Below are 26,425 nucleotides of genomic sequence, written 5' to 3' on the forward strand. Positions count from 1 at the left end.
AGGCGCTACATATATATTTTGTGGTGTGCTTAAATCATAAGGAGTTATTCACAATAGTCCCCCCTTACATTTCAAAGATGTCCACAGTCCACAGAGTTCCCCATTACATCTGAATCTGCAGAGTTATCCTATTACATTCGAATCTGCAGAGATTCTCCCTACATCTGAACCCACAGAGTTTCCCTTTACATCAGAGTCTGCACAGTTTCCCTTTACATCTGAGTCTGCACAGTTTCCCTTTACATCTGAGTCTGCACAGTTTCCCTTTACATCTGAGTCTGCACAGTTTCCCTTTACATCTGAGTCTGCAGAGTTCTCCTTTACATCTGAGTCTGCAGAGTTCTCCTTTTCATATGAATCTGCAGAGTTCCCCTTTACATCTGAATCCACAGAGTTCCCCCTTACAGATAAGTCTGCAGAATTTTCACTTACACTGTATGCTCTGTGGACTTTAATGTAAGGGGGTGCTCTGATGTAAGGGGTTCTCTGGGAACTCTGATATAAGGGGGAACACTGTGGACTCTGGTTTAAAGGGGAACTCTGTTAATGGGGTCTCTGCTCAACATTGCCCCATTTACATCAGAGTCCGCAGAGCACCACTTACATCAGAGCCCCCCTTACATTAGTGTAGAAACTCAGGGTCAGGAGAGAGAAGGGAGGGCAGAGACTCTGTCACAGAGAGGGGATGGATAGTAAGCTCACTCACCCAGGATGGAGGCTCAGACATTGGCATCTTTCATCCAGGATGTATCTGGGGCTGCTGGGCTTCAAATTTCCCACCCAAATCCTCCTGCACAGCACTGAGAGAGGCACAGAACTGTTAGACATTGGAGTGTGGGAGGGGCAAAAGGAGGAGGGACAGATCAGCTCTTTCTCCTCTCCAGTCCATGCATTGTCAGTGCGGGGTCTTGGCATTGTGGGAGAGAATGTAATAGACACTCTTGGCTTACAACTGCACCTAGCATCACTGCCTGGGAGCCATAGTCCGGGCTGAATAATGTGTCCGGGTATCAGGCAGTCTGAATCCCGGACAGGTGGCAACTATAACATAAACTATGAATAAGATGGACTATTTACCACCCAGAAAGGCACAATTGAAGTAGTCATTCCTGTTTTGGACAAAAGTATGTAAGCACAGTTGATCCCAATGCACAACACACTGCAGAGTCCCACAATGCATATATCCTACATTGTAGTGCACTAGTACACTTTTATAAAAATAATATTTTCGCTTTAGATATACGTTAATCCTGTATAGAAAATCCAGTAGGAATACAATATGAAGTCACAATACATGCATAGTAAATGGTGCCCACTGTGTAAGCATCATGTGGTCAGTAAAGCAGACTCCACCCAAAAAAAGTTTGGATGTGGAGTGGTTAGTCACCATAGTGGGTGGGCATGCAAAATATAATTCATAGTAACTTTACAATATCTATGCACTGTACATTGTTCTCATGTCTGCAGTTGTATGCACAACTCAGTGTTAAGTATTTCTCTTGTAGGTGATCTGTCATACTCAGACTTCCAGTCAATAAGTCAGAACCTCGCATCAGCTGCAATCAATGGAAGTCTCAGCAGTTACCTGAATGTCACTGTTTCTTCATTGTCAGTGTCCACTCCTGTGCCACCTCCGACTGACGCAGCCTGGAGCCAGGTAATACCAGTAGTTGGACTGATGGGTTTTGAGTCTAGTCACCTCTCCCACCAGTTAATCTGACATCAATGCACTCAGTTACCTGAATGTCAGTGACAGTGTTGTACATTCTGTAGGCCTGGATTTCATATGGGTTGCCTGAATCAATTATTGGTGGTCATATTTCAGGGAAACATCACAAAATAATGGCACACTTATGCCGCTTACACACGATCGGAAAATCCGACAAGAAAACCGTGTTTTTTTTTTCCAACGGAATGTTGGCTCAAACTTGTGTTGCATACACACGGTCACACAAAATTCCGACTGTCAGGAACGTGGTGACGTATGACATTACAACGAGCCGAGAAAAATTAAGTTTAATGGTTCCAAGCATGCGTCAAATTGATTCCGAGCATGCGTAGGATTTTTGTGCATCAGAATTGGCTACACTGGATCTGAATTTCCGAGCAAAACTTTTCTTGTCTGGTGGAGGCTACACACTGTCGGAATTTCTGACCAAAAGCTCACATGGAACTTTTCTTGTCAAATTCCGACTGTGTGTTCGCAGCCTGAGGCCTCGTACACACGGACGGACTGTCCGATGAAAACAGTCCGCAGACCAGTTTCAGCGGACATGTTCGGTCGTCTGTACGTCCGACCGGACAATTTTCCGGCGGATTGGACAGGTTTCCAGCGGACAAATGTTTCTTAGCATGCTAAGAAACATGTTCACTGGAAGCCTGTCCGTCGGACATGTTCGGTCGTCTGTACAGACTCACCGGACATGTCCGCTCGGCCAAAAGCCCTCGCATGCGTCGAAGTGATTCGACGCATGCGTGGAAGCATTGACCTTCCAGGGCCGCGCACGTCGCCGCGGCGGCGCGGCCACATCACCGCGTATAATGTCCGCGCGGATTTCTGTTTGATGGTGTGTACAACCATCAGACAGAAATCTCCGAGCGGACATGTCCGATGAAAACGGTCCGGCGGACCGTTTTCATCAGACAGTCCGTCCGTGTGTACAAGGCCTTAGTGGAACCCAATGGTTATTTTATACCAGTATTTCTCAACAGTTTTTTCAGTTTTGGCCCCATTTAAAAGTATGCAAAATCCCAAGGCACCCAGTCTAAAGTGGGACACCTGAGAATTGAACAATGCACATATCCCTCCATCATGTCAGAGACCCCCATCCAGAGGCCCTACAATCACACAGTCCCCCCCATCACAGCAGTGCAGCAGAGGGCGGGAGGTGGAGGAGTTATGGAGGAGGTGGACTTCTGTCCTCTTCTAAATGCTGGGAAATGACCTGCATACCACCTGCCCTGGATTAGTGCCATTCATTGCCATAGCTCCGGTGGCCAACATTATAGTAACAAATGATGCCGGAGTTCCATTGCCCTAGAGCAGGGATATTCAATTAGCGGACCTCCAGCTGTTGCAGAACTACAATTCCCATGAGGCATAGCAAGACTCTGACAGCCACAAGCATGACACCTAGAGGCAGAGGCATGATGGGATTTGTAGTTTTGCAACATCTGGAGGTCCGCTAATTGCATATCCCTGCCCTAGAGCATAATTGGATATTATAGTGCTGGAAGGCTGGCCCACCTGCACAATGGCAACTCATGACGCGAATCCAGGGCAAACTGGGTCTCATACTCACAGCACCCCAGAGTGAAACATTGCTCTAACCCATCATCACTTAGGGCCAGATTCAGGTACAATTACGTTACTCCTCGGCGGCGTAACGTATCCCATTTACGTTACACCGCCGCAGGTTTACAGCGTAAGTGCCTGATTCACAAAGCTCTTACCTGTAAACTTGCGGCGGTGTAACGTAAATCCGCTCGGCACAAGCCCGCCTAATTCAAATGGGGCGGGCACCATTTAAATTAGGCGCGTTCCCACGCCGAGCGTACTGCGCATGCTCCGTCGGGTAAATTACCCGATGTGCATTGCGCTAAATGACGTCGCAAGGACGTCATTGGTTTTGGCGTTAATGTAAATGGCGTCCAGCGCCATTCACGGACGACTTACGCAAACGAAGTGAAATTTAAAATTTCGACGCGGGAACGACGGCCATACTTAACATGGCTTAGAACACCTAGGAGGTAGCCCTAATTTTACGACGCGTATCTCGACGGAAACAACGTAAATTTAGATCGACGGGCATCGCGGACGTTTGTGAATCGCCGTAACTAGTCAATTGCATATTCTACGCCGACCGCAATGGCCTCGCCACCTAGCGGCCGGCCTAGAATTGCATCCTAGGATCCGACGGTGTAAGTCAATTACACCTGTCGGATCTTAGGGCTATCTATGCGTAACTGATTCTATGAATCAGTCGCATAGTTAGGACGGGCGGATCACAGAGATACGACGGCGTATCAGGAGATACGCCATCGTATCTCTTTTGTGAATCTGGCCCTTAGAAACTAAAAAAGTTTTGCCTTTAGATACAGATAATGTAAAGCCATCCTTTTTCATATCTGTTTTACTCATTTTTACCAGAGTGGGAAAGGTCTTTTTTTAGGTCTAGTATTATGTCATCTGTACCCATAGCTTCCTGTCCCAGGTAACAGGTGTCACCGGAAGATGATGTAAAGGGAAATATCTGTATTGACATAGTGAGGAAGGCTTGGCATCTATCTATTTTTTTTTATTTTTGTCTGCGTCCTTGTTGGGTAGATCTCCCTCACTTGCTGTGGCAATAACAGGTACATAGGGCCAGATTCACCAAAGAAATACGACGGCGTTTCCCCAGATACGCCGTCGTATCTCTGTTTCTAACTATGCGACTGATTCATAGAATCAGTTACGCATAGATATCCATAAGATCTGACAGGTGTAATTGTTTTACACTGTCGGATCTTAGGATGCAATACCGCGGCCGCCGCTGGGTGGAGTTCGCGTCGTAAACCAGCGTCGGGTATGCAAATTAGCAGTTACGGCGGATCCCCGACGGATTTTCGCGTTCGCTACGTCGTCCGTAGTCAAGTTTCCCGTCGCAATTTTAGTCGTTATTTGACCTGCACTAACTTTAGTCAGCAATCGTATTGCTGTCTAAAGTATGGCCGTCGTTCCCGCGTCGAAATTTAAAATGTAACGTCGTTTGCGTAACACGTCCGGGAATACGGAAGTACGCTACGCGCGTCGCCGTTCGAAAAAATGACGTCACGGCGTGCAAAGCACGGCGGGAGTTAGGAAACGGAGCATGCGCAGTAGGTCCGGCGCGGGAGTGCGCCTAATTTAAATGGCACACGCCCATTTGAATTGGCCCGCCTTGCGCCGGAGGCCGCCGGCGTAGTTTTCATCGCAAGTGCTTTGTGAATCAGGCACTTGCGATGAAAACTTGCGGCGGTGTAACGTATCTACGATACGTTACGCCGCCGCAGTTCTGTGTGAATCTGGCCCTTTGTGTATAGCAAGTGTAGAGTAGTGGGGAAAAAAATTCTTACAAAAAAATGTGTTTTGTTCTTTAAATATAAAGGCTGAGATAAATCTATACAGGGACAGTGATGTATCTGCATAAACAGTGACAAAGAAATATGCATTTTAGGTGGCAGAGCAACCTGTTATCAGCAGGAACCAGTCATCATCCACTGGAAACTATCTGGCTACAGTATCCTCGCTGAAAGTAATCCGTGAACCTGTGGCTGGATTGCCGGGACAAGTGCTGTCACAACAACCATCTATAATGGCCGTAGACTCTAATGTAAGTTTCCTGTAAGCTCTTTTGTAACAAACTCTGAGTTCTTTATTAATTTATTACAGGTATTTATATGATGTTGATAATTTACACAGTAAATGTTGTCCATTCATATCAGTCCCTGCCCTCAAGAAACTTTAAGTCAATTGGGTCTCATGTGCATACATACTAGGGCAAATTAACATGCCAACATGTCTTTGGGGTGTGGAAAGGAACAAGAGTACCTGGAGAAAACCCATGCAAACACAGGGAACGTGCAAATTTCAAACAGGAGGAGACTTACTAAAACTGGTGCACACCGCAATCAGCTTCAAGGTTTTATTGTCAAAGCTTAATTAAACAAGCTGGTTACCATGCACAGCTGCACCAAGTCGGATAGCAGACCTTTTTCAGAATCCGGCCGAACAGCTGGCTTCTGTCGGACCGATTCCAGTACACACGGCCGAATGTCGGCCAGTTTCTTTTATACAACTTCAGATGATACATTAAGATGAAACAAATCTCCCTACATAGGTTTTATATCCATATCTGCTGTCGTCACATTTATATACTGTTTAGAAAGTTCAGATCATGTTAGGAAATTTTCTCTTCCTGTTTAACACAGATGGGGTTATTTACAAAAGTTGCATTTGAAATTGCACTGAAAGTGCACTTGGAAGTGCAGTTGCTGTAGATCCGAGGGGGAAATGCAAGGAAAATAAAAAACATAATTTTAGCTTGCACATAATTGGATGATAAAATTAGCAGAGCTTCCGCTCATTTCAGATCTTCTCATATTTACAGCGACTGCACTTCCAAGTGTACTTTCAGTGCAATTTCAAGTGCACTTTGCACTTGTAGTGCAAAGTGGATTTGCCTTTCATAAATAACCCCCACAGTGTGATGTCTGGCATACAGCCAAAATAGCTAAAATTGCTGATTGGAGGAAAGGCATACACCCCCTCTCCACATAGCAGCGACTCTCAGAGGTGTTTTGTAACAGGGCCAGCTGCCTGCTAATCTTTTTATAGCAACCTCCTAGGACAGAAATTTCAGGCTGCTTTTATCTGATGTGTCAGAGAATTTGTCAGGAGTTATCAGGCTGATAACAGAGGAACTGTTTAGGAGAGAGCTATGGGACTTAGCTCTTTGAAGAGAGATAACAAAACACTGCAGATATATGTGCCCATCTCAAATTTCATGAATTGGGTTTACATCCACTTTAAGGCTTTAGAACTACTTTAAGGAAATGCATGCTAGTTCAATGTAAAATCTTTTTTTTTTTTATAATTTATATGTAGAGTAAATATATTTTGATCTCTACCTTGAGCTGGGCTTTAACTCTCAATTCTGTTTTCTTTGTAGGGAAATTGTGTTTCTGTGAGTAGCAGTTCATTGTCACTAACAGCAAGACTGAAATATGCAAATAACACCTACGTCAGCAATGGACTGACGGGGAACGCTACCATATTGTTTGACAGCTGCTGGGCCAACTACACCGACCTTGTTCTCAACCTACCAGGTAGGAGCAACATTTCATATCTCTACTTCTGTGTGCATCTAAGGGGCATGTAAGTGATTCTAAAGCAGTGCAATGCCAAGCTGGCCAATCATTTCCATAGACGCCATGCCAAGCTGACCATGATATCCCAGGAGCCAATGCAAAACCAGAAATTACATTTGCGGCCGCAGCCCCCATGAGGAGAAAGTGAAATTAGATATAGGCATAAATCAGGTAAGTAAACAGGAAAAAAAAAATTGACAATACATTAGTGCTGCATGGTGAGGAGTGAAAAATGTGGGTGGAACTCTGCTTAAAACCTGCTCTGTTGAAAAAAATTCAGCACTTTGGGAGTGGCAGTCTCCTGTGCACCTCACTAAGCACTGTGGTTCCTCCTGCCAACCACCACGTTTCTTCAGGACACAACAGAGGTGATTAATCTCATCTGCAGAAGTGTGACTGATGCTTCTGTAAGTTCCCTCTGTAGCTTACTTCATAAGGACCCAACTGTTCCATCTGTTTTAATGACCAATTGCTGCTCTAGCGATTAAAGCAAAACTATACTCACTTTATATCCATAACTGTGGCATCCTGGAGCTCCCTGCCAGCTGCTGTCATCTTCAGCTGGATTGGCTTCTGGGTACTGATCTTCAGCAATTTTCATTGACCCGGCATCACTCCCATGTATGCATCTGAGTTTATTCATCTTGGCATTGTCGAAATTGTAAAATAAACAAGGGCCCAGATTCAGGTAGAATTTGCCCCTTTTTTACAGAGGCACAGGGCAGCGTTTTTGCCCTGCGCCCCCGCAAATTTACTGCGCTGCGCGCGATTCACGGAGCAGTAGCTCCGTAAATTGCGTGTGCGCTCTTTAAAATTGCCCTGCGTGAGGGCGCCTAATGTAAATGATCCTGTAGGGGGCGGGAATCATTTAAATTAGGCGCGCTCCCGCGCCGAGCGTAGAGCACATGCTCCGTCGGGAAACTTTCCCGACGTGCATTGCGGCAAATGACGTCGCAAGGACTGTGCGACGTCATGTGCCATTCACGAATCACTTACGCAAACGACGTGAAATTCAAATTTCACAATGCGGGAACGGCGGGTATACTTTAGCATTGGCTGCCCCTACTATTAGAAGGGGCAGCCTTACGCTAAAGACGCCGTACGGAAACTCTGTAACTTGCGTACGCAGGGCCCGCGCAACATTGTGAATCGGTGTTAGTATGCAATTTGCATACTATACACTGAGCACAATGGGAGCGCCCCCTGGCGGTCATCGCAAGAATGCATCCTAAAATCTGCGTGGCATAAGAGCCTTATGCCACGCAGATTTTAGGCTGCAGTCGGCGTTACGATGTTCCTGAATCAGGAGCATTCGTAACGCTGGAGCAAGTCAGCAATTGCGCTGCGTAACTATGGTTACGCAGGCGCAATTGCTCTCTGAATCTGGGCCAAGGCATACGGGCAGGTAAGAAACGAATGCATAAGAGACATAGGGATTTATTTACTAAAACTGGAGAGTGCAAAATCTGGTGCAGCTCTGCATGGTAGCCAATCAGCTTCTAACTTTAGCTTGTTCAATTAAGCTTTGACGAAAAAAAAACAACCCGGAAGTTGATCGATTTCTATGCTGAGCTGTGCCAGATTTTGCATTGTCCAGGTTTAGGAAATCAACCCCATAGTAAAAATCCTGCCTGTATGCCATTTTTCATTTGTCAAAGTTCCACTTTTATCTTTATTACATCCCAATCTATTGTGTAGCTCAAAACTAATATGACTACCAGTAAGTAGTTAAAAGAGCTTTTGAAAAAAAAAAAAATCATACTCACCTAGATGGCTGCAGGACCGACCCCAGCTGCAGCTTTCCCCCACCACCTCTAAAGCCCCGTACACACTATGAGAAAAGTGGGCGAATGATTGTCCGGTTTTCCACGACGTTTCACTGTAAGTCGGAACCGAAGATAGAAATAATGTACGAAAATTCTGTGTGATTTGCTGTCTCTAAACATGCGTAGTCTTTCGTTTGTGATATTTCTTGTATGAAAATTGTACATAAACGGTACACATTAAATAAAAATCATTCGTTCTGTTCCCATACAAGAAAAATGTGGGTGTTTGTCTCTTTGGAAATTTTAGCTCAGAAGGTCAGAATTGGCTGTCAAAAATTGCGTACACACTAACAGAAAATTTGCGAAATCATTCCTTGGATGAAAATCTTCGACCGATTTTCTTATAGTATGTACGGGCAATAAGTGAGCGATCAAACATCGTTGATCACTCAGCTGTCCATCTTTAGCCTGCAGAGAGCCTGTTTGGCCCCTCTAGCGATCGCTGGAGCACTGGGTTGTGGAGCTGTCAGGAGCGGCCGATCCAGGCATCTGGACGTATCCCGACTGTGAGTGACTTCAGCCGACAGTGGACTTTAGCTTGCTGTAGGCTGAAAGTGGGTCACAGTAGTGCAGAATGAACTGTGATCCATAGAAACATAGCCAAAAGATCTTTAAACCTTTCAGTTGCCTTCATAATTCACCTTTGTAGTTGTTATAACTATTATGATTTGTACATCAAATTATAACACTTTTCCTTCATTTCTACCTGCTGTGCTCTCAATTGTTAGGTTATTCCTGATTATATCTATGTCAAGTTATTAACAATTAACACCTATTGAGAGGTATGTTTAAAATAGAAATCCACCCAAAATTTGGGTATAGTGAGGATAGAAATTATTTCAGAGGAGGTTACAACTGAATATATATAAAATATAGATGCGCTAATATTAACTTAAAAGGTGATAAAACGTACAAAGAAAACTAATCAGGGAGAACACTCCATAAACTGTGAATTACTAATATGTCCTTAATTAGTGCACAGTGATTAGCAGGATTCCATGCAGGGAAAAATCACTCTCTTCAATCTGAATGCTAATCCAGCCCTCCACCGCTGTGATCAGATGATACAGGCACTCACAGACAGGGATTGCATGAAAGAAAAGAGAAAAACCTCATTGCGCAATATTCGATGACAGATCAAAAATGTAATCAGAGCATTAACATATGCACTCACGAATCCCCGCTTTCAGTAAAGCATGAAAACGCCACTCAGTATGCTGTTTCCTCAGCTCGATCCGATGCACTCGGATTCGATCGCAGGCTCCTCCCTACGCGTTACGTCACAGGCACGCAACTTACTCATGGGTTCCTCATGGGAAACAGCATACTGAGTGGCGTTTTCATGCTTTACTGAAAGTAAATTTAGTAATTCACAGTTTATGGAGTGTTCTCCCTGATTAGTTTTCTTTGTACGTTTTATCACCTTTTAAGTTAATATTAGCGCATCTATATTTTATATGTTTCACTGTTTGGATTTGGTATCACTCAAGATAGCAGCTATATTATTTGGTTTTTTATTTAGGTGCACGTGGAATTGATTATTTAATTAGCGCTGTAGTATATTTTTCACATTACTTACAACTGAATATGTAGTCTGTGTTTATGTGCGATTCAGTGCCCTGCCATTTTCAGTTTATTTACTTGAAAGGATGGATGGAACAGAAGTGCATGCACCACACCAAATTTCATAGTACTGCGGTACCATGTGATCTGGTGAAGGCAAGTGCACTGCGTTTCGGATCTGCAGTTGGAGTATCATTATGAATATATAGAAACCCATAACAGATTGCACATCCAGTGGATTTTGAACGTAGTGTGGGAAATGTGCAAAGATCATGTCTGGTTTTGTTTTCACCAATAAGGAGACACAGCCCTGCTATTTATCTTGAGGATCATTGTCTCCTGAAAAGTTGTTGGGTGAAAACCTTTCAGAGGTTTCCTGACAGCAAGAAATAGACATTAACCAATTTGTCTTCACATAATTGGACACTGCGGCCCAGATTCTCGTAGAACGGCGTAACTTAGGGCGGGCGTAACGTATCTCATTTACGTTACGCCGCCACAAGTTTTTCAGGCAAGTGCTTTATTCACAAAGAACTTGCCTGTAAAGTTGCGGCGGCGTAGTGTAAATCACCCGGCGCAGGCCCGCCTAATTCAAATTAGGCGGGTAGGGGGCGTGTAGCATTTAAATTAAGCGTGTTCCCGTGCTGAACGTACTGCGCATGCGCCGTCCGTAAAATATCCCAGGGTGCATTGCTCCAAATGACGTCGCAAGGACGTCATTGGTTTCGACGTGAACGTAAATGGCGTCCAGCCCCATTCACGGACGACTTACGCTAACAACGTAAATTTATAAATTTCGACGCGGGAACGATGGCCATACTTAACATTGGTTGCCCCTCACATAGCAGGGGCAACTTTACGCCGGAAAAACCTAACGTATACGTTGTAACTTTGCGTATCTAGCTAATTTGCATACTCGACGGGGAAAACGACGGAGGCGACACCTAGCGGACGAAAAAAAAATGCATTTAGGATCCGACGGCGTAAGAGCCTTATGACTGTCGGATCTAATGGATATCTATGCGTGACTGATTCTAAGAATCAGTCGCATAGATACGACGGCCCAGATTAGGACTTACTGTACGACGGCGTACATGGCGTTGCGCCGTCGTAAGCCCTTTGAGAATCTGGGCCTGCATGTCTGTTGCATTGCCTTTATGTACTGTGTATTTTTTTTATTTGTATAAAGAGACAACATTTTTGCCATAATCATTTCTTCTTTCCACTACAGGTACGGGATACTCGTTGGAATTCGAACTGAACAATGTCTTCGCTCAGACCAGGTCATTTGATGCCAAAACCTTAAATTCAACAACAACTGCTTCGCAAACAACGGCTCCACAAACAAATGCTTCACAAACAAATGCTTCGCAAACAAATGCTTCACAAACAACTGCTCCATCAGACCCAGGAAATAATGATGATGGAGACTCAGCCATGTCCCTCTACAGCCCCTTCCATAATCTGCTGGTACTGGTGGTCACACTGATTACCATCAATCTTTTTATGGGCGATCATTAAGTCATATTGAATCACTGGTGAGTTACATTTCTGTCATTAGTGTAGGAGGCTACAATGCAAAAATATTATAGATTAAATATATTTATATATAATTAACCACTTAAAGACCCGCCTATTGTAAATGTACGTCCTCTTTTTAAACATGGATATCTCAGTAACGGCAGCAGCTGCTGCCGCAACTGAGATATCCATGTTTTCAGCGGGCGGCCGTGTAAACGATAACGGCGGTCTCCGCGGCGGATTCGCCGCGAGATCGCCGTTATCGGTGGCGGGAGAGGGGCCCCCCCCTCCCGCCTCTTTTCCGCGCCCTCCGCCGCATACCGGAGCCGTCGGTAGCGGCGGAGGAGATCCGATGCTGCCGCCTGGAGAGTGAGGACTTGAGTGAGGGCAAGATGGCCCCCACCCGTCCTCATAGCTCTGCTGGGCGGAAGTGACGTCAAAACGTCAGTCCCGCCCAGCCTCTTAAAGAGACAATTTTTTTTTTGTCATTTTTTTAAATGACAAATTTTCCTTTTTTTTTTTTTTTGCATTTAAGCCTAAATATGAGATCTGAGGTCTTTTTGACCCCAGATCTCATATTTAAGAGGACCTGTCATGCTTTTTTCTATTACAAGGGATGTTTACATTCCTTGTAATAGGAATAAAAGTGATCATTTTTTTTTTTTTATATTTTAGTGTAAAAAATAATAAAATCAATAAAATTAAATAAGAAAACAAAAAAAAAAAATTTTTAAAGCGCCCCGTCCTGACGAGCTCGCGCGCAGAAGCGAACGCATACGCGAGTAGCGCCCGCATATGAAAACGGTGTTCAAATCACACAAGTGAGGTATCGCCGCGATCGTTAGAGCGAGAGCAATAATTATAGCCCTAGAGCTACTCTGTAGCTCAAAAAATGCAACTTATAGAATTTTTTAAACGTCGCCTATCTAGATTTTTAAAGGGTAAAAGTTTGACGCCATGCCAAGAGCGGGCGCAATTTTAAAGCGTGACATGTTGGATATCATTTTACTCGGCGTAACATTATCTTTCACAATATATAAAAAAATTGGGCCAAATTTATTGGTGTCTTATTTTTTAATTCAAAAAAGTTAATTTTTTCCAAAAAAAGTGTGCTTGTAAGACTGCTGCGCAAATACGGTGTGACAAAAAGTATTGCGATGACCGCCATTTTATTCTCTAGGGTGTTAGAAAAAAAAATATATAATGTTTGGGGGTTTTAAGTAATTTTCTAGCAGAAAAAACTGTTTTAGTCTTGCAAACACCAAATCTGAAAAACACCTGAGGTCTTTAAGTGGTTAATATGTAATAATCAAAATTCTCTAATACTAAATTAATATGCAGTAGGACGAAAACGTACACAGCTGAGACCTGTTGTATCAGTAACAATGCCAAGTTAGCATCAGGTGCCTAGAGGTGATTGTATGTACCTTCATAAGATGGTGGGGCCCCAAAATATAGAGCACTTTTATCTGAAAGCTTTGGCACTTCCAGGTAGTAGTCACTCTTCCACCTTTTTGTTGGTCAACAAGAATGGAAAAAGCAGATGGTGGCCTAAGGCCTCGTACACACGACCAAGTTTCTCGGCAAAAACCAGCAAGAAACTTGCTGGGAGATATTTTTTTGCCGAGGAAACCGGTCGTGTGTACATTTTCGTTGAGGAAACTGTCGAGAAACTCGACGAGCCAAAAAGAGAGCATGTTCTCTATTTCCTTGACGGGAATGGAGAAAATTGGCTTGTTCCTCGACAGCCTAACAAGGAACTCGACGAGGAAAACGATGTGTTTCGCCCATCGAGTTCCTCGGTCATGTGTACAAGGCTTTTGGGTCCTTTCTCATGTGGGTCAGTCAGCTAAGAAAAAAACTGTACTGATTTAGGCTACATCAGTTTGCACTTCAGTTCAGTTTACATCAGACGACATCCATTTTTCATCCTCTTTTTTAATTGAAAAAATGAATCATATGTGCCTAAAAGTAGACATACCTGGAACAGATGTAAATAGATGATATTGATTTACATCTGTTCATATCCATGTAAACTGAAAATGCAGCATTGTTCCATTAAATAAAATGCACCTGGACGAAAACAGATGTAGACGGGTGTGCACGGTTGATCACCAGTTTATAGCCGCCTGCCCACAGACATATGCTTAGTTTCAGTCTGGAGCCATCTGAAAAACTGAGGCCCCGTACACACGTCCGAGAAACTCGACGGGCAAAACACATCGTTTTGCTCGTCGGTTTCCTCGGCCAAAAGTGTACACACGACCGGGTTTCTCGGCAGAATACGGCTCCAATCGAGTTTCTGGCTGAATTCTGCCGAGAAACTCGGTCGTGTGTACGGGGCCTGACACATGGATCAAGACTGGACACCCATATGAAAGAGTCGTAATAATAACAGTAAATTGAAGCTTGCAGATTAATCTGTTTCATGTTTCTGGGATTCCACCATGCTCTTGTATACTGTGAAGATACATTTTGGCACCTTAAAGGGGTTGTAAAGGTACAATTTTTTCCTTTACCTTAGTGCAGTCCTCCTTCTCTTACCTCACCCTTCGATTTTGCTTTTAAATATCCTTATTTCTTCTGAGAAATCCTCACTTCCTGTTCTTCTGTCTGTAACTACACACAGTAATGCAAGGCTTTCTCGAGTGTCGTGCTCGCCCCCTCTCTTGGACTACAGGAGAGTCAGGACGCCCACTAACACATAGCTCCTTTATCTGCAACATAGAGAGCGTCCTGACTTTCCTGTAGTCCAAGGGAGGGGACGAGCATGACACTCCACACCAGGGAGAAAGCCTTGCATTACTGTGTGGAGTTACAGACTGAAGAACAGGAAGTGAGGATTTCTCAGAAGAAATAAGGACATTTAAAAGCAAAATGGAAGGATGAGGTAAGTGAAGGAGGACTGCACTAAGGTAAAGGAAGCTATTTAGGGAAAAACAAATTGTACCTTTACAACCCCTTTAAAGAGGGGGTTCATCCTTTTTTTTTTCTAGCATTAAATTAAGCATAGTAGCGCGAGCTACAGTATGCCTTTATTTTTTATTTTTTGCCCCGTACTCACTGTTTAATCCTATAGTGAAGATTCCGACTCCCCGCGGGGAATGGGCGTTTCTATCCAGAGGGAAGATGATTGATGGCCGGCTCTGGCGCATCACGCTTCTCCGGAAATAGCCAAAATAGGACTTGGCTCTTCACGGCGCCTGCGCCTAGTCTGTGCGCAGGCGCCGTATAGCGCCGTGAAGAGCCGAGACCTACTTCGGCTATCTTCGGGGAGCGTGACGTGCCATAGCCGGCCGTCAATCATCTTCCCTCTGAATAGGAACGCCCATTCCCCGCGGGGAGTCTGAATCTTCACTATAGGATTAAACAGTGAGTACGGGGCAAAAATAAATAAATAAAGGCATACTGTAGCTTGCGCTACTATGCTTAATTTAATGCTAGAATGTTGTTATTGAGGGTGAACCACCGCTTTAAGTTGCTGCCATTTAATACTGTACTGTGTAACTGCACGGGCTGCCCTTGAAAACACAGTGAAATCAAACAATGGAGAGTGTCCAGCAAATCACTCATTTAAAAAAAAAGTCACATTTATGGGTATGGAAGCATGGACTCTATTTTGTTCATTTTGTAGGAAAACTTTCCCCTTAGTGAGTGTCCTCTGTTTCTTTAATCATTATTGCTGACAAGTTTAGTAACAGACCTGTCTTTATAATGCAAATGTTATCATTCACTGGGGGGGGCACAGTAGACCTCCTATCTATATTAGATGTGACTTTGCCACAGCCAAACTGGATAGTGGTGCCATATGAACATTGAAGAGGGTGTGAACCCTTAAATGGTTATAAACCTTTGAAATGCAAAATTAATTATATCCTCATAGAAGGCGTACTTGCCTCAATCCATAGCAGATAGCGTGGATCCCAGTCATGGTCTCTGGAATCTATGGGGGTTATTTATGAAAGGCAAATCTATTTTGCACTACAAGTGCACTTGAAAGTGCAGTCGCTGTAAATCTGAAATGAGGGGAAGCTCTGCTGATATTATCATCCAATCATGTGCAGGCTGAAATGCAGTTTTGTTTATTTTCCTTGCATGTCCCCCTCAGATCTACAGCGACTGCACTTGCACTTGTAGTGCAAAGTGGATTTGCCTTTAGTAAATAACCCCCTATGTGTCACTGCTGGCAGATTTCTCCGACACCAGACATTCCATGGTGAAGGCTCCCCTCTAGCACACAGGAGATGATTGACAGTTTCACTAAGATGATGATGTGCATATATCCCAGTTAGGCTATGTAGAGGGGGGGGGTGTCCATTGCCCCCACTTAGGTCTCAGATTACACTCAGCTTTCTGCTTTGGAGTGTGTGATGTCAGAGCCCCCTGCCCCTGCCTTCTGGAAGCTGAGAAATACCATCTGCTCTGTGTACTTTGTGGGAGAGTTGCCTATATCATTGTTTATCATTTTAGGCTTGTAATTTCAGCAGGCTTGTGTAAAGGTTTATCGCCGCCTTAAAATTACAAAGGTGCAGTGTAACCACATGTATATGGACTTTACTGGTGGGTGTACCTGGTTGTGGCTCTCAGACTTACCTGTACAGGTGACAGTTGAACAGGGATAGAACCAGAGAGTGATACACAATCGACAGCAATATAAAAAAACAGGGACAGACAAGAGGTCAGGGTGCACAGTGAACAAGCGTAGTCAGATAGAAGCTGAAGCATGGACTGGAAATTAACCTATTGCTTCAGCAACGGGTGTTGGTCTGAGCACAGCTAAATAGTAAAGTTGACGTACAGGTTGGCCATGTAGATGAAATCCAGCAATGACTTTAACTCCCAGTTCCGGAACAAAGCAAACCATAGCAAGATAGAGAGACCCCATGGCTGGAGAACCACAAGTAGCAGATCAGCTTTGCTGCTGATCAGTGACAACCTTTAGGAGATTGAACATGGAAGAATGATAAAGAGTTGCTCCATTCCTATAGACCAAACACCACTTCTGAGCAATGGTTCCTCAGCTTTCTGTCTCTGGGATGTATATACAGAGCACCCCTGAACAACACTCCAGCGTTATTTCCTAAAAAAAAATATTTAAATTATCTTTTTACTAAAGCAAAAAGCATTACAAATTAAGATCTTCCTCGATGCATCTCACATATTTTATCTGCTTTTTCAATAACTTAAATGTGGTTGTAATCTATTGTTTTCTGTATTTTATAGATCAGTTTGATCGTCAAGGACAATAGAAAGTGGCTGAATAATTAGAGAAGATACTTTTCCATGTGTTAAAAAATCAACATTTTCAATATTTACTAAGTGCTGTGAAGACATTTAACATAGCATAATGCATAGAACATGCCTTTGTAAGAACATTATTCCAAATTGCTTTATAAATCATACAGTATATGTACAGCATGCTGCATCATGAAAGTAAGTGTAAAAATAAACAAGGTTACAACTTCTATTGACTGGTACTCTTATGTAAAACGGCTAAGCTTATTTAAAGGATAAGTTCACCTTTAGGAACATTTTACATGTAAAACCTCGTACACACGATCGAATTTTCCCGTGGACAAATCGTAGGACTTTTGTCCGAAGGGCGTTGGCCATAAACTTGTCCTGCATGCAAATGGCAAAGAATTGTCGGCCAACAAACTACGTTGTTTTTCAGCTCTTTAGCGCCACCCTTTGGGCAACTTCTGCTAATGTTGTGTTATGGTTAGCATTGCTTCTGAGCATGCATGTTTGTACTTTGGATTTTTGTCCGAAGGACTTCTGTATACATGATCGGATAATCCGTCAACACACATTTGTTGTCGTAAAATTTAAAAAGCATGCTATCTAACATTTGTTGGCGGAAAATCCAATTGTCCGATGGAGCATACAAACGGTCGGATTTTCCAACAACAGTCTGCCATCACACAAGTCCGTTCGGAAAATCTGATCGTGTGTACGGGCCTTTACATCCGTATTTAGTGTGCAACATGTTCCCATGCCCCAAAGCCCCTATCTTTGCAAAGGACTCCCTCCCAGTTTTATGCATTGAAACACTCCCATTGCAATATAATTTAAAGCTACAAAAACATGTGTATCCTGCAATTTGTGTATTATTAAAGGAATCTTATCCTGTTCTGAATGTTTCTGTCTCACTTTGCATAGTGAATTAACAAAAATGCATGTATAGAAAACACAGAAATTACCTTATACAGTAAAACACTTATAAACACAAAACGTTTTCAGCATGATTTCCTATGCATAAATGTGAAAGAGACCTAAAAAGGATAAGCCTATAGAAGCTTAGGCAACCATTCTCAAATCAATAAAATAAATAAATGAAATCAGTGGCATTGGACTAATGCATCTAAAATACATGATTGATTGTTGTCATTAATGGGAATCTACAGTATGTGGACATGCAACAGATTATTAATTAAATATGTTTCCTTCTAGTCTGTCAGGCCCCATTCATAACTGAGGCCCCGTACACACGACCGAGGAACTCGGCGGGCGAAACACATCGTTTTCCTCGTCGAGTTCTTGTTAGGCTTGTCGAGGAACTCGACGAGCCAATTTTCTCCATTCCCGTCGAGGAAAAAGAGAACATGCTCTCTTTTTGACTCGACGAGTTCCTCGACAGTTTCCTCGATTAAAAATGTACACACGACCGGTTTCCTCGGCAAAAAATCTCCCCCACCAAGTTTCTTGATGGATTCTGCCGAGGAAAACGGTCGCGTGTACGAGACCTTAGGCCGCGTACACACGGTCGTTCCAAACCGATGAGAATGGTCCGACGGGCCATTTCCATCGGTTCACCGATGAAGTGGCCTGATGGTCTGATGTGCGTACACACCATTGTTCCAAAAACTGATCGGGTCAGAACGTGGTGACGTCAAACACACGGCGTGCTGAATAAAATGAAGTTCAATTCTTCCAAGCATGCGTCGACTTGATTCTGAGCATGCGTGGGTTTTGAACCGATGCTTTCTGTACTAACCATCGGTTTGGACTGATCGGGCAGCGGTCCATCGGTTCAATTTTAAAGCATGTTTTAAAATTTTGGACTGAAGGACAACGGACTGATGGGCTATACACACGGTCGGATTTGACCGATGAAACTGGACTTAAGGCCGTTTTCATCGGTTTGGACCGACCGTGTGTACGCGGCCTTAGTGTAGTGGGGACTTACATTCCTGTTCAGTTTTTTGCATGTTCTTTTAGCATTTGCTCTACAAACATCCCAAAGAAACTCCAGAACTGTTTTTGGAGTGGAGCAGGGTGCGAATGAGGCCTCATGCCGTGTACACACGATAATTTTTCAGCATGAAAAAAACGTTTTTTATCAGCATGTCGAAAAAACGACGTTTTCCCAACTTCATCATTAAAAAGATGTTGCCTACACACCATCGTTTTTAAATAATGATCTAGCAAAGCGCGGTGACGTACAACACGTACAATGGCACTATAAAGGGGAAGTTCTATTCGCCTTTGGGCTGCTTTAGCTGATTCCGTGTTGGTAAAAGATGATTTGCGCTTTTCTGTCTGTTACAGCGTGATGAATGTGCTTACTCCATTATGAACGGTAGTTTTACCAGAACGAGCGCTCCCGTCTCAAAACTTGCTTCTGAGCATGCACGGGTTTTTTACGTTGTTTTAGCCCACGCGCGATCATTTTTTACAACCCGAAAAACGACATAGTTTAAAACGACGTTAAATAATGCAGCATGTTCGAATTTTTTTTTGTCGTTTTTCAGAACCTGAAAAATGATATGAAGCCCACACACGATCATTGTAAATGACGTTTTTGAAAAACAACGTTTTTGAAAAACAACGTTTTTGAAAAACAACGTTTTTTTCATGCTGAAAAATGATCGTGTGTACGCGGCATCAGTCTCTATTATATAAAACAAAATAACATATTCACTCTGGGCATTACCTTTAAACATTTATCTGCAGTATCTATTCACCCAGCTGTGTCAACAGCCTTCACCTTTTATTATGAGTAATAATATAATATAATAATATTATACTAATATATACTGTATCATTTACATAAAAAAATGAATTATATAAAAATAGTTGTGTATAGCAGGCAAAGCCAATAATCTGATTCCTATGGGCAAAAAAATAAATATATATTTTAGTACTATTTTTTTTAAAAGGGATTAGATAGATTTTTCAGCAACTGTTAATTATAGTCAAATAAGCAAATAAGCAAGTTTCACAGAGTAAGCAGCTTCAGGAAATGTTATTGACAAGGCAGTTATTCAATGCAGTATTTTAAAGAAAAACTATAATGTTTATTTTAATTTGCTTTTTTGAAAGTTTACAGCTTTTTAAATGTTTTAAATTATTAATAGAAATTCTATATTTAATTTTTTTTATATTTTATGTCTAAAAAGCATGCTGGACATAAAAAATAAAAAGTTAGCCATCTCTGTGCCATTGGAGGTGTGGAGTGGGTCCCTCTTGTAACTCATTCAATTCTGCTTTTAGCACATTGTAAAGAATTACACCTTTTGACTGCAAGTAGTTAAAAAAAAAAAACATTTAATTGCAGTATTTCATATTTGTATGTTAAAATACATAAAAAAATGTGTTAAAAAAAACACCAAAACATTTAATATGTTAAAATCCTTTTAAACAATAGGCATTCTGAACATTATTAGGGCTACCACTGTAAAGAATACCTATTTATTGTTACTCGGGGATCTAAGTATGGGAGAAGACTTTTTCTCTTGAATTCCAGACCAAAGAGGATCATACTATTATTTTAGTTATAACAATTATTCAAAATGTAGAAACCAGCAGCTCTAAGGTGTAGATGTCAGATATTTTTAAATCTTTTGTTTCAACTCACGTGTTAGTTTAATCTTTGTTTCTCTTTAGTATGATTTGCATTTATATAGACTTCTGAAGACATAAAACTCATGGGTACAGCTTTATTTTCATTGTTATTGAAATTTTTACAATTAAACTATTTTTAGAAAAAATGCATTTGGACTCTCTATAAAACAAAAAAAAAAAATCACAGGCTGAAAATATTTGTTTTTCTATATTGTAGTACAATGATACAAATTGAAGGAAACCATTATCTGGCCTAATGAGGTAACAAATTATGAAAATATTGCCTGCTCACTAGGTCAGGAGAGGCTGACTGCAGAGGCTCTGTTCCAGATGGTACGCAGATCAGAGATTGGAACATGACACAAACAAGGCGCTGTAGTGACTAGGGAGGTGTGGGTAAATCTGCCGGGCTGCCGGGTTCAGGATTGAGAGGTGCATGAGCGAGGATGGCGAGGACCCTGTTAGAAGCTGAAGGTGTGTGCAAAGTGTACTGAAAGTACTGAGGAGTACTTGGAGTGTTGTGTTTACTGAAGAGTACTGAGGAGTACTGGTAGCAGTGTGAGTATGAGGACTATTTCTATTGGGAGCAGTGTGAATACTGGGAGCATTGCGAGTAAGAGGAGTACTGGGAGCAGTGCGAGTATGAGGACTATTGAGAACAGTATGTTTACTACAAGCATTGTGAGTATAAGGAATACTGGGAGCAGTGTGAGTATGAGGAGTATTGGGAGTGGTGTGAGTACCAAGGAGTACTGGGAGCATTGTGAGGAGTACTGGAAACAGTGTGAGTATGAGGAGTATTGGAAACAGTGTGATTACCGGGAGCATTGCGAGTATAGGGAATACTGGGAGCAGTGTGAGTATGAGGAGAATTGGGAGCAGTGTGAGTATTTAGAAGTACTGGGAGCATTGTGAGTATTTAGAATTACTGGGAGGTATTGTTACTGGGGCACTGTGAGTACTGAAGACACAGAGAACCACATTATTAGTAAGCACATGGAGAGGACACTGTGGGCCACGTGATCAGTGACCAGGAGCAGTTTCAAAGACAGGGTATGAGTGATTAGTGAGTGAGAGCAAGAGAATACTAAGGGCCATGTGACCATTGAGCAAAAGCAAGAGGAGAGGATGCCATGGGGGCATGTGATCAATGAACGGGAACAGGAGGAGCTCCATGAGAAAATGCTGGGGGCCACGTGATCAGTAAATAGGAACAGGAAGAGAGTTTGCAGAGGGGGTGTGATCAGTGAATGGAGGCACAAGGAGAATACACCAGGAGCTGTGTGATCAGGGTGCAGAAAGAGAGGTCGCTGGGGGCAGTGTGACCAGCAAGCAAGAGGAGAGGAAAGGATGTCAAGGACCATGTGATCAGTGATCGAGAGTAGGAGGGGAAGACATCAGAGGCTGAGTAATCAGTTAACTGGAGTAGGAGGAGAAGGGTCACTGGATGATGTCATCTGGTGACCCCGCCCCTTGTGACATCACAGTCCCATCATGCCCTGGTGGTGATGTCATAAGGGGGCGGGGCCTCTGGATGATGTCACACGGTGACCCCCGCCCCATGCCTATATAAGTAGTGGCACACCGCGCACCGGGCATTAGAGCGGGAGAGAGCATCGTGTCAACATCAGAAGAAGAAGAGAACAGGGAAGAAGACAACTGAGAAAAATGCTAGCAAAAGAGCAGAAGATAGCGGAAGAGGCCCAGCACAATACACCGGACAGAGGGAGAAGAACCGAAAAGAGAGCGGAGAAGAGCTGGAGAGGGCAGAAGAAGTTGGAATAGACCCCGGAGCTGCCTAAATTACTTTAAAAGCCTGTGTAGGGTGTTTTATTTATTGACACTTTATTTTTCAGGTGAATAAGTAGGGGTACAATGTACCCCATACTCATTCACATTATTAAAGGGGGCTCCCAGATTCCGATAAGCCCCCCGCCTGCAAACCTGACAACCAACAGCCAGGATTGTCGGGAAGAGGCCCTTGTCCTCATCAACATGGGGAAAGGGTGCTTTGGGGCGCCCCCTGCCCCAAAGCACCAATCCCCTTATGTTGAGGGCATGCGGCCTAGTATGGTTCAGGGGGGGCACTCGCTCGTCCCCACCCCCTTTCCTGACCTGCCGGGCTGCATGCTTGGATAAAGGTCTGGTATGGACTTTGGTGGGGGACCCCACACAGTTTTTTTCGCCATAGGGGTTCCCCTTCAAATCCATACCAGACCAAAGGGACTGGTATGCTCTTAGAGGGGGAACCCATGACGTTTTTTTATTTGAAATTTGGCGTGGAGTTCCTCCTAAAGATTCATACCAGACCATGCCTGGTATTGTTGGGGATCAAAGTCGGATCCCTGTTCATTGAAGATGGACGCATGTCAGACTTCAAGTTGCAGGACAAAGTCGAATCCAAAGTAGTACGACTGTTGTGTTGTACCAGTGTGAACCCGGCCTAAAAGGTCAATGAGTTTCTGGACTCCTGACAGACCCTTGCATCTTTCATCCAGTGCTGCACTGACGTTTCTGTATTCTGAGTCATGGGGAAAGCAAAAGAATTGTCAAAGGATCTGCGGGAAAAAGTAGTTGAACTGTATAAAATAGCAAAGGGATATAAAAAGATATCCAAGGAATTGAGAATGCCAATCAGCAGTGTTCAATCTCTAATCAAGTAGTGGAAAATAAGGGGTTCTGAAACCAAACCACGCTTAGGTAGACCAACTAAAATTTTTGCCACAACTGACAGGAAAATTGTTCGGAATGCAAAAGAAAAAAAAAGCTCTGTAATGGGGGGGGGGGCTGAATAAAATAAAATACTATTATAATTACACATCAAATAAATCTGCAACCAATTATCATTTTCTTGTGGTTGCTAGAAAATTCACATTTCTCTTTGTTGTCTGCGGTACTCTGTGTACAGGATTACAGAATACAGAATAGCATCATCCAGCTCAGGCAGTCACTGCTTTTCTACACAAAACTTTAGATCACTTACAGGTCTTGTTAAAATGGACTTTGCAGCTTTGCTCCAATAATTTCACACATTCTTGAGGCTGGATTCACACTATTGCGAATTGTATGCGGGTGTTACTCATTTTAATTTTTTGCCTTGTATACAGTGTGCCAGATTCAGATAGGTCAGCGGATCTTTAGATCCGCGTAACCTATCTTATTTATGATCCGCCGCCGCAAGTTTTTGAGGCAAGTGCTTAATTCAGAAAGCACTTGCCTCTAAACTTGCGGCGGTGTATCGTAAATCCCCAGGCGGAATTCAAATTCTGCGGCTAGAGGGAGTGTACAATTTAAATCAGGCGCGTCCCCGCGCCGATCGAACAGCGCATGCGCCGTCCGCGATTTTTCCCAGTGCGCATGCTCGAATTTCCGCCGCAAGGACTTCATTGGTTTAGCCGTGAGCGTAACTTACGTCCAGCTCGTTTCTGAATCGACTTACGCAAACAACGTAAAAATTCAAAACTCGGCGCGGGAACGACGGCCATACTTAACATAGGATACCCCTTACATAGCAGGGGTAACTATACGCTGGAAAACGCCGAACGCAAGCGACGTAAAAAAAATGCCTATTTGCATATTCGTCGCGTAAAAAAACTGAAGCGCCACCTAGCAGCCGGCCGGGAATTGCAGCCTAAGATCCGACGCTGTAAGTCACTTACACCTGTCGGATCTTAGGGGGATCTATGCGGAACCTGATTCTATGAATCAGGCGCATAGATCCGACGGACGGAACTCAGAGATACAACGGCGTATCAGGAGATACGCCGTCGTATCTCTATCTGAATCTGGCCCAGTATGTGTAAAAAGAGTGCAGCGCTAAACAATAAAGTGCATTTGTGCGAATACAAACAAATATCAAAATATACTAATGTACAATCAATTGTATTTAAACAACAATAACTGTGAATAAAGTTTGAAGACACATATGCAAAATGACATCACATGTGAGTAAAGTGCAATTGCGCAAACAAAAAGTTCATATAAACCTGGATTTCATCAAAGAAAGTCTCATGGAAGAAGAGTGTTTGGAAATGACGATCATACACCTGACGGCGTGACACCAATCACCATAATCAGGAATGGAGGCTTACCGGAAAGCATTTTTGGAAAGGATTGTCCATACCTATATACACAGTGTATGTACAGAAAAGAAACAGGCAAGAATGTGCAGTAAAGTGTAAAATTATTTTTTTAGTTTTTTGCATACAGTATACCTGAGCTAGAGGGGATTTTTTTCAAATAAAACTGGAGTTTCAAGCAGATGTAAACTTAATTTAAAAAAAACAGTGACATTTAGTAATTCTCAAACTTTCCTCTATTAGGGCCTGCTTACATTTGTGCAGTTTGTTACTAACCGTTATATTGCACATTAACACAGTGTCATCTTAAGAGCATTATAGGCCCCCGGGCAATACAGTGCACTGGGGCCCTGTCTACACAATCACGCACGAGAATTACTGACAAAAATCATAAAATTTACTGTCAGAACCACATTTTTTACTGCCACTGCAAAAAAAGTACCTAAAATTACAGTTTTCAGTGCCCAACAATGCAAATGTCAGTATTTAAACTATAAACATATAGCTAGTGCTATTAGAAATGTGTTTAAGTTAAACAAAAGTAAAAAAAAAAAAATGTCTTCATGGACATGAAGGTCAGGTTACTATAACCCAGCCAGCACAGAGTTTCCTCTTACATCAGAGTCTGCAGGATTCCCCCTTACAGTGAAAGGGAACTCTTATGTAAAGGGGAACGCTGCAGATCATGATCTAAGGGGGGAACTCTGATGTGGAGGGGGGCTATGGTGACCAGAGACAACCTTATATCAGAGTCCACTGCTTTCTCTTTCCCACTTACATCAGGGTCCGCAGACTGAGTTCCCCCTTGCATTGTAAGGGGGAATCCTGCAGACTCTGATGTGGGGGGTACTCTGGTGACCAGAGACCACCTTCCTTAGATTAAATACACTAAGGTAAGGGGGGTCACTAATATAGGAGGGGGAACCTTTATATCAGTGCCCCCTTACATTTTTGCATTCACTCCCCCCTTACATCAGCAACCCCCCGCACTCGTGGAGGACCAGATCTTCTCTGTGATTTCCGCGAACTGGGCATGGGCAGTTCTAACCCGTCACTCTCCATAACTTTTTACTGGGGTTGCTGGGCAGCCAGTGGGGCCCCCCAGGCAAGCGGGGCCCCCGGGCAACTGCCCAGCGTGCCCAATGGAAAAGATGGCCCTGCATTAACATGCATTGTGTTTAGGTAGCCCAATAAAATGAATGTACTGTACTTTCAAAATGAATGGCATTGCAGTGCAACACAACAATATAAATAAGCCCTTAAAGTTTTATTAAACCCAGGACTTTGCATTCACTATATCTGGTCTCCCATAGTACACATAGGGCCAAATCTTCAAAGGAGATACGCAGGCGGAACTGCTGTTCAGCCTGTGTATCCCTGTGGCTTTGGAAACGATCCTCAGAAGGATTTTTCCAAAGATAGTCAGAAGATCCGACATCTGTAATAGACTTACACTGTCGGATCTTAGGATGCAGTACCGCATCCGCCGCTGGGGGCATTTCGAGTCAAAATGCCGCTTTGCGTATGCAAATGAGTACTTAGGCAGATCCACAAAGCTTTTTAGCTTTGTGTTTTCTGCGTAAGTTACGTTTTGCATGCGTAAAATTAGGGATGCTTTTACAAGGCCTAAACTGTTTAGACCTTGTAAAAACAAACCTTTTTTTCGATCGCCGTGTTTTTTTTTTAATTTCGATTTTT

General features: G+C 43.1%; 1 protein-coding gene and 1 pseudogene across 1 annotated transcript in view; both read left to right on the plus strand.

Moving 5' to 3' along the window:
* The window catches only part of LOC120941466 (fibrocystin-L-like), a 239,500-nt gene extending 222,234 nt beyond the window's left edge, over window positions 1-17,266 (plus strand). The window contains exons 75-79 of the mRNA XM_040354858.1: window positions 1,506-1,657; window positions 5,199-5,354; window positions 6,693-6,849; window positions 11,512-11,818; window positions 17,025-17,266. Of these exons, the coding sequence (XP_040210792.1) occupies window positions 1,506-1,657; window positions 5,199-5,354; window positions 6,693-6,849; window positions 11,512-11,801 (755 nt within the window). The 3' untranslated portion in view covers window positions 11,802-11,818; window positions 17,025-17,266. The remainder of the gene's footprint in view (window positions 1-1,505; window positions 1,658-5,198; window positions 5,355-6,692; window positions 6,850-11,511; window positions 11,819-17,024) is intronic.
* A 4,024-nt stretch (window positions 17,267-21,290) lies between these two features.
* LOC120941314 overlaps window positions 21,291-26,425 on the plus strand; it is a 258,756-nt pseudogene continuing 253,621 nt past the window's right edge.

Source organism: Rana temporaria, chromosome 5, assembly GCF_905171775.1.
Source record: "Rana temporaria chromosome 5, aRanTem1.1, whole genome shotgun sequence".
NCBI lineage: Eukaryota > Metazoa > Chordata > Amphibia > Anura > Ranidae > Rana > Rana temporaria.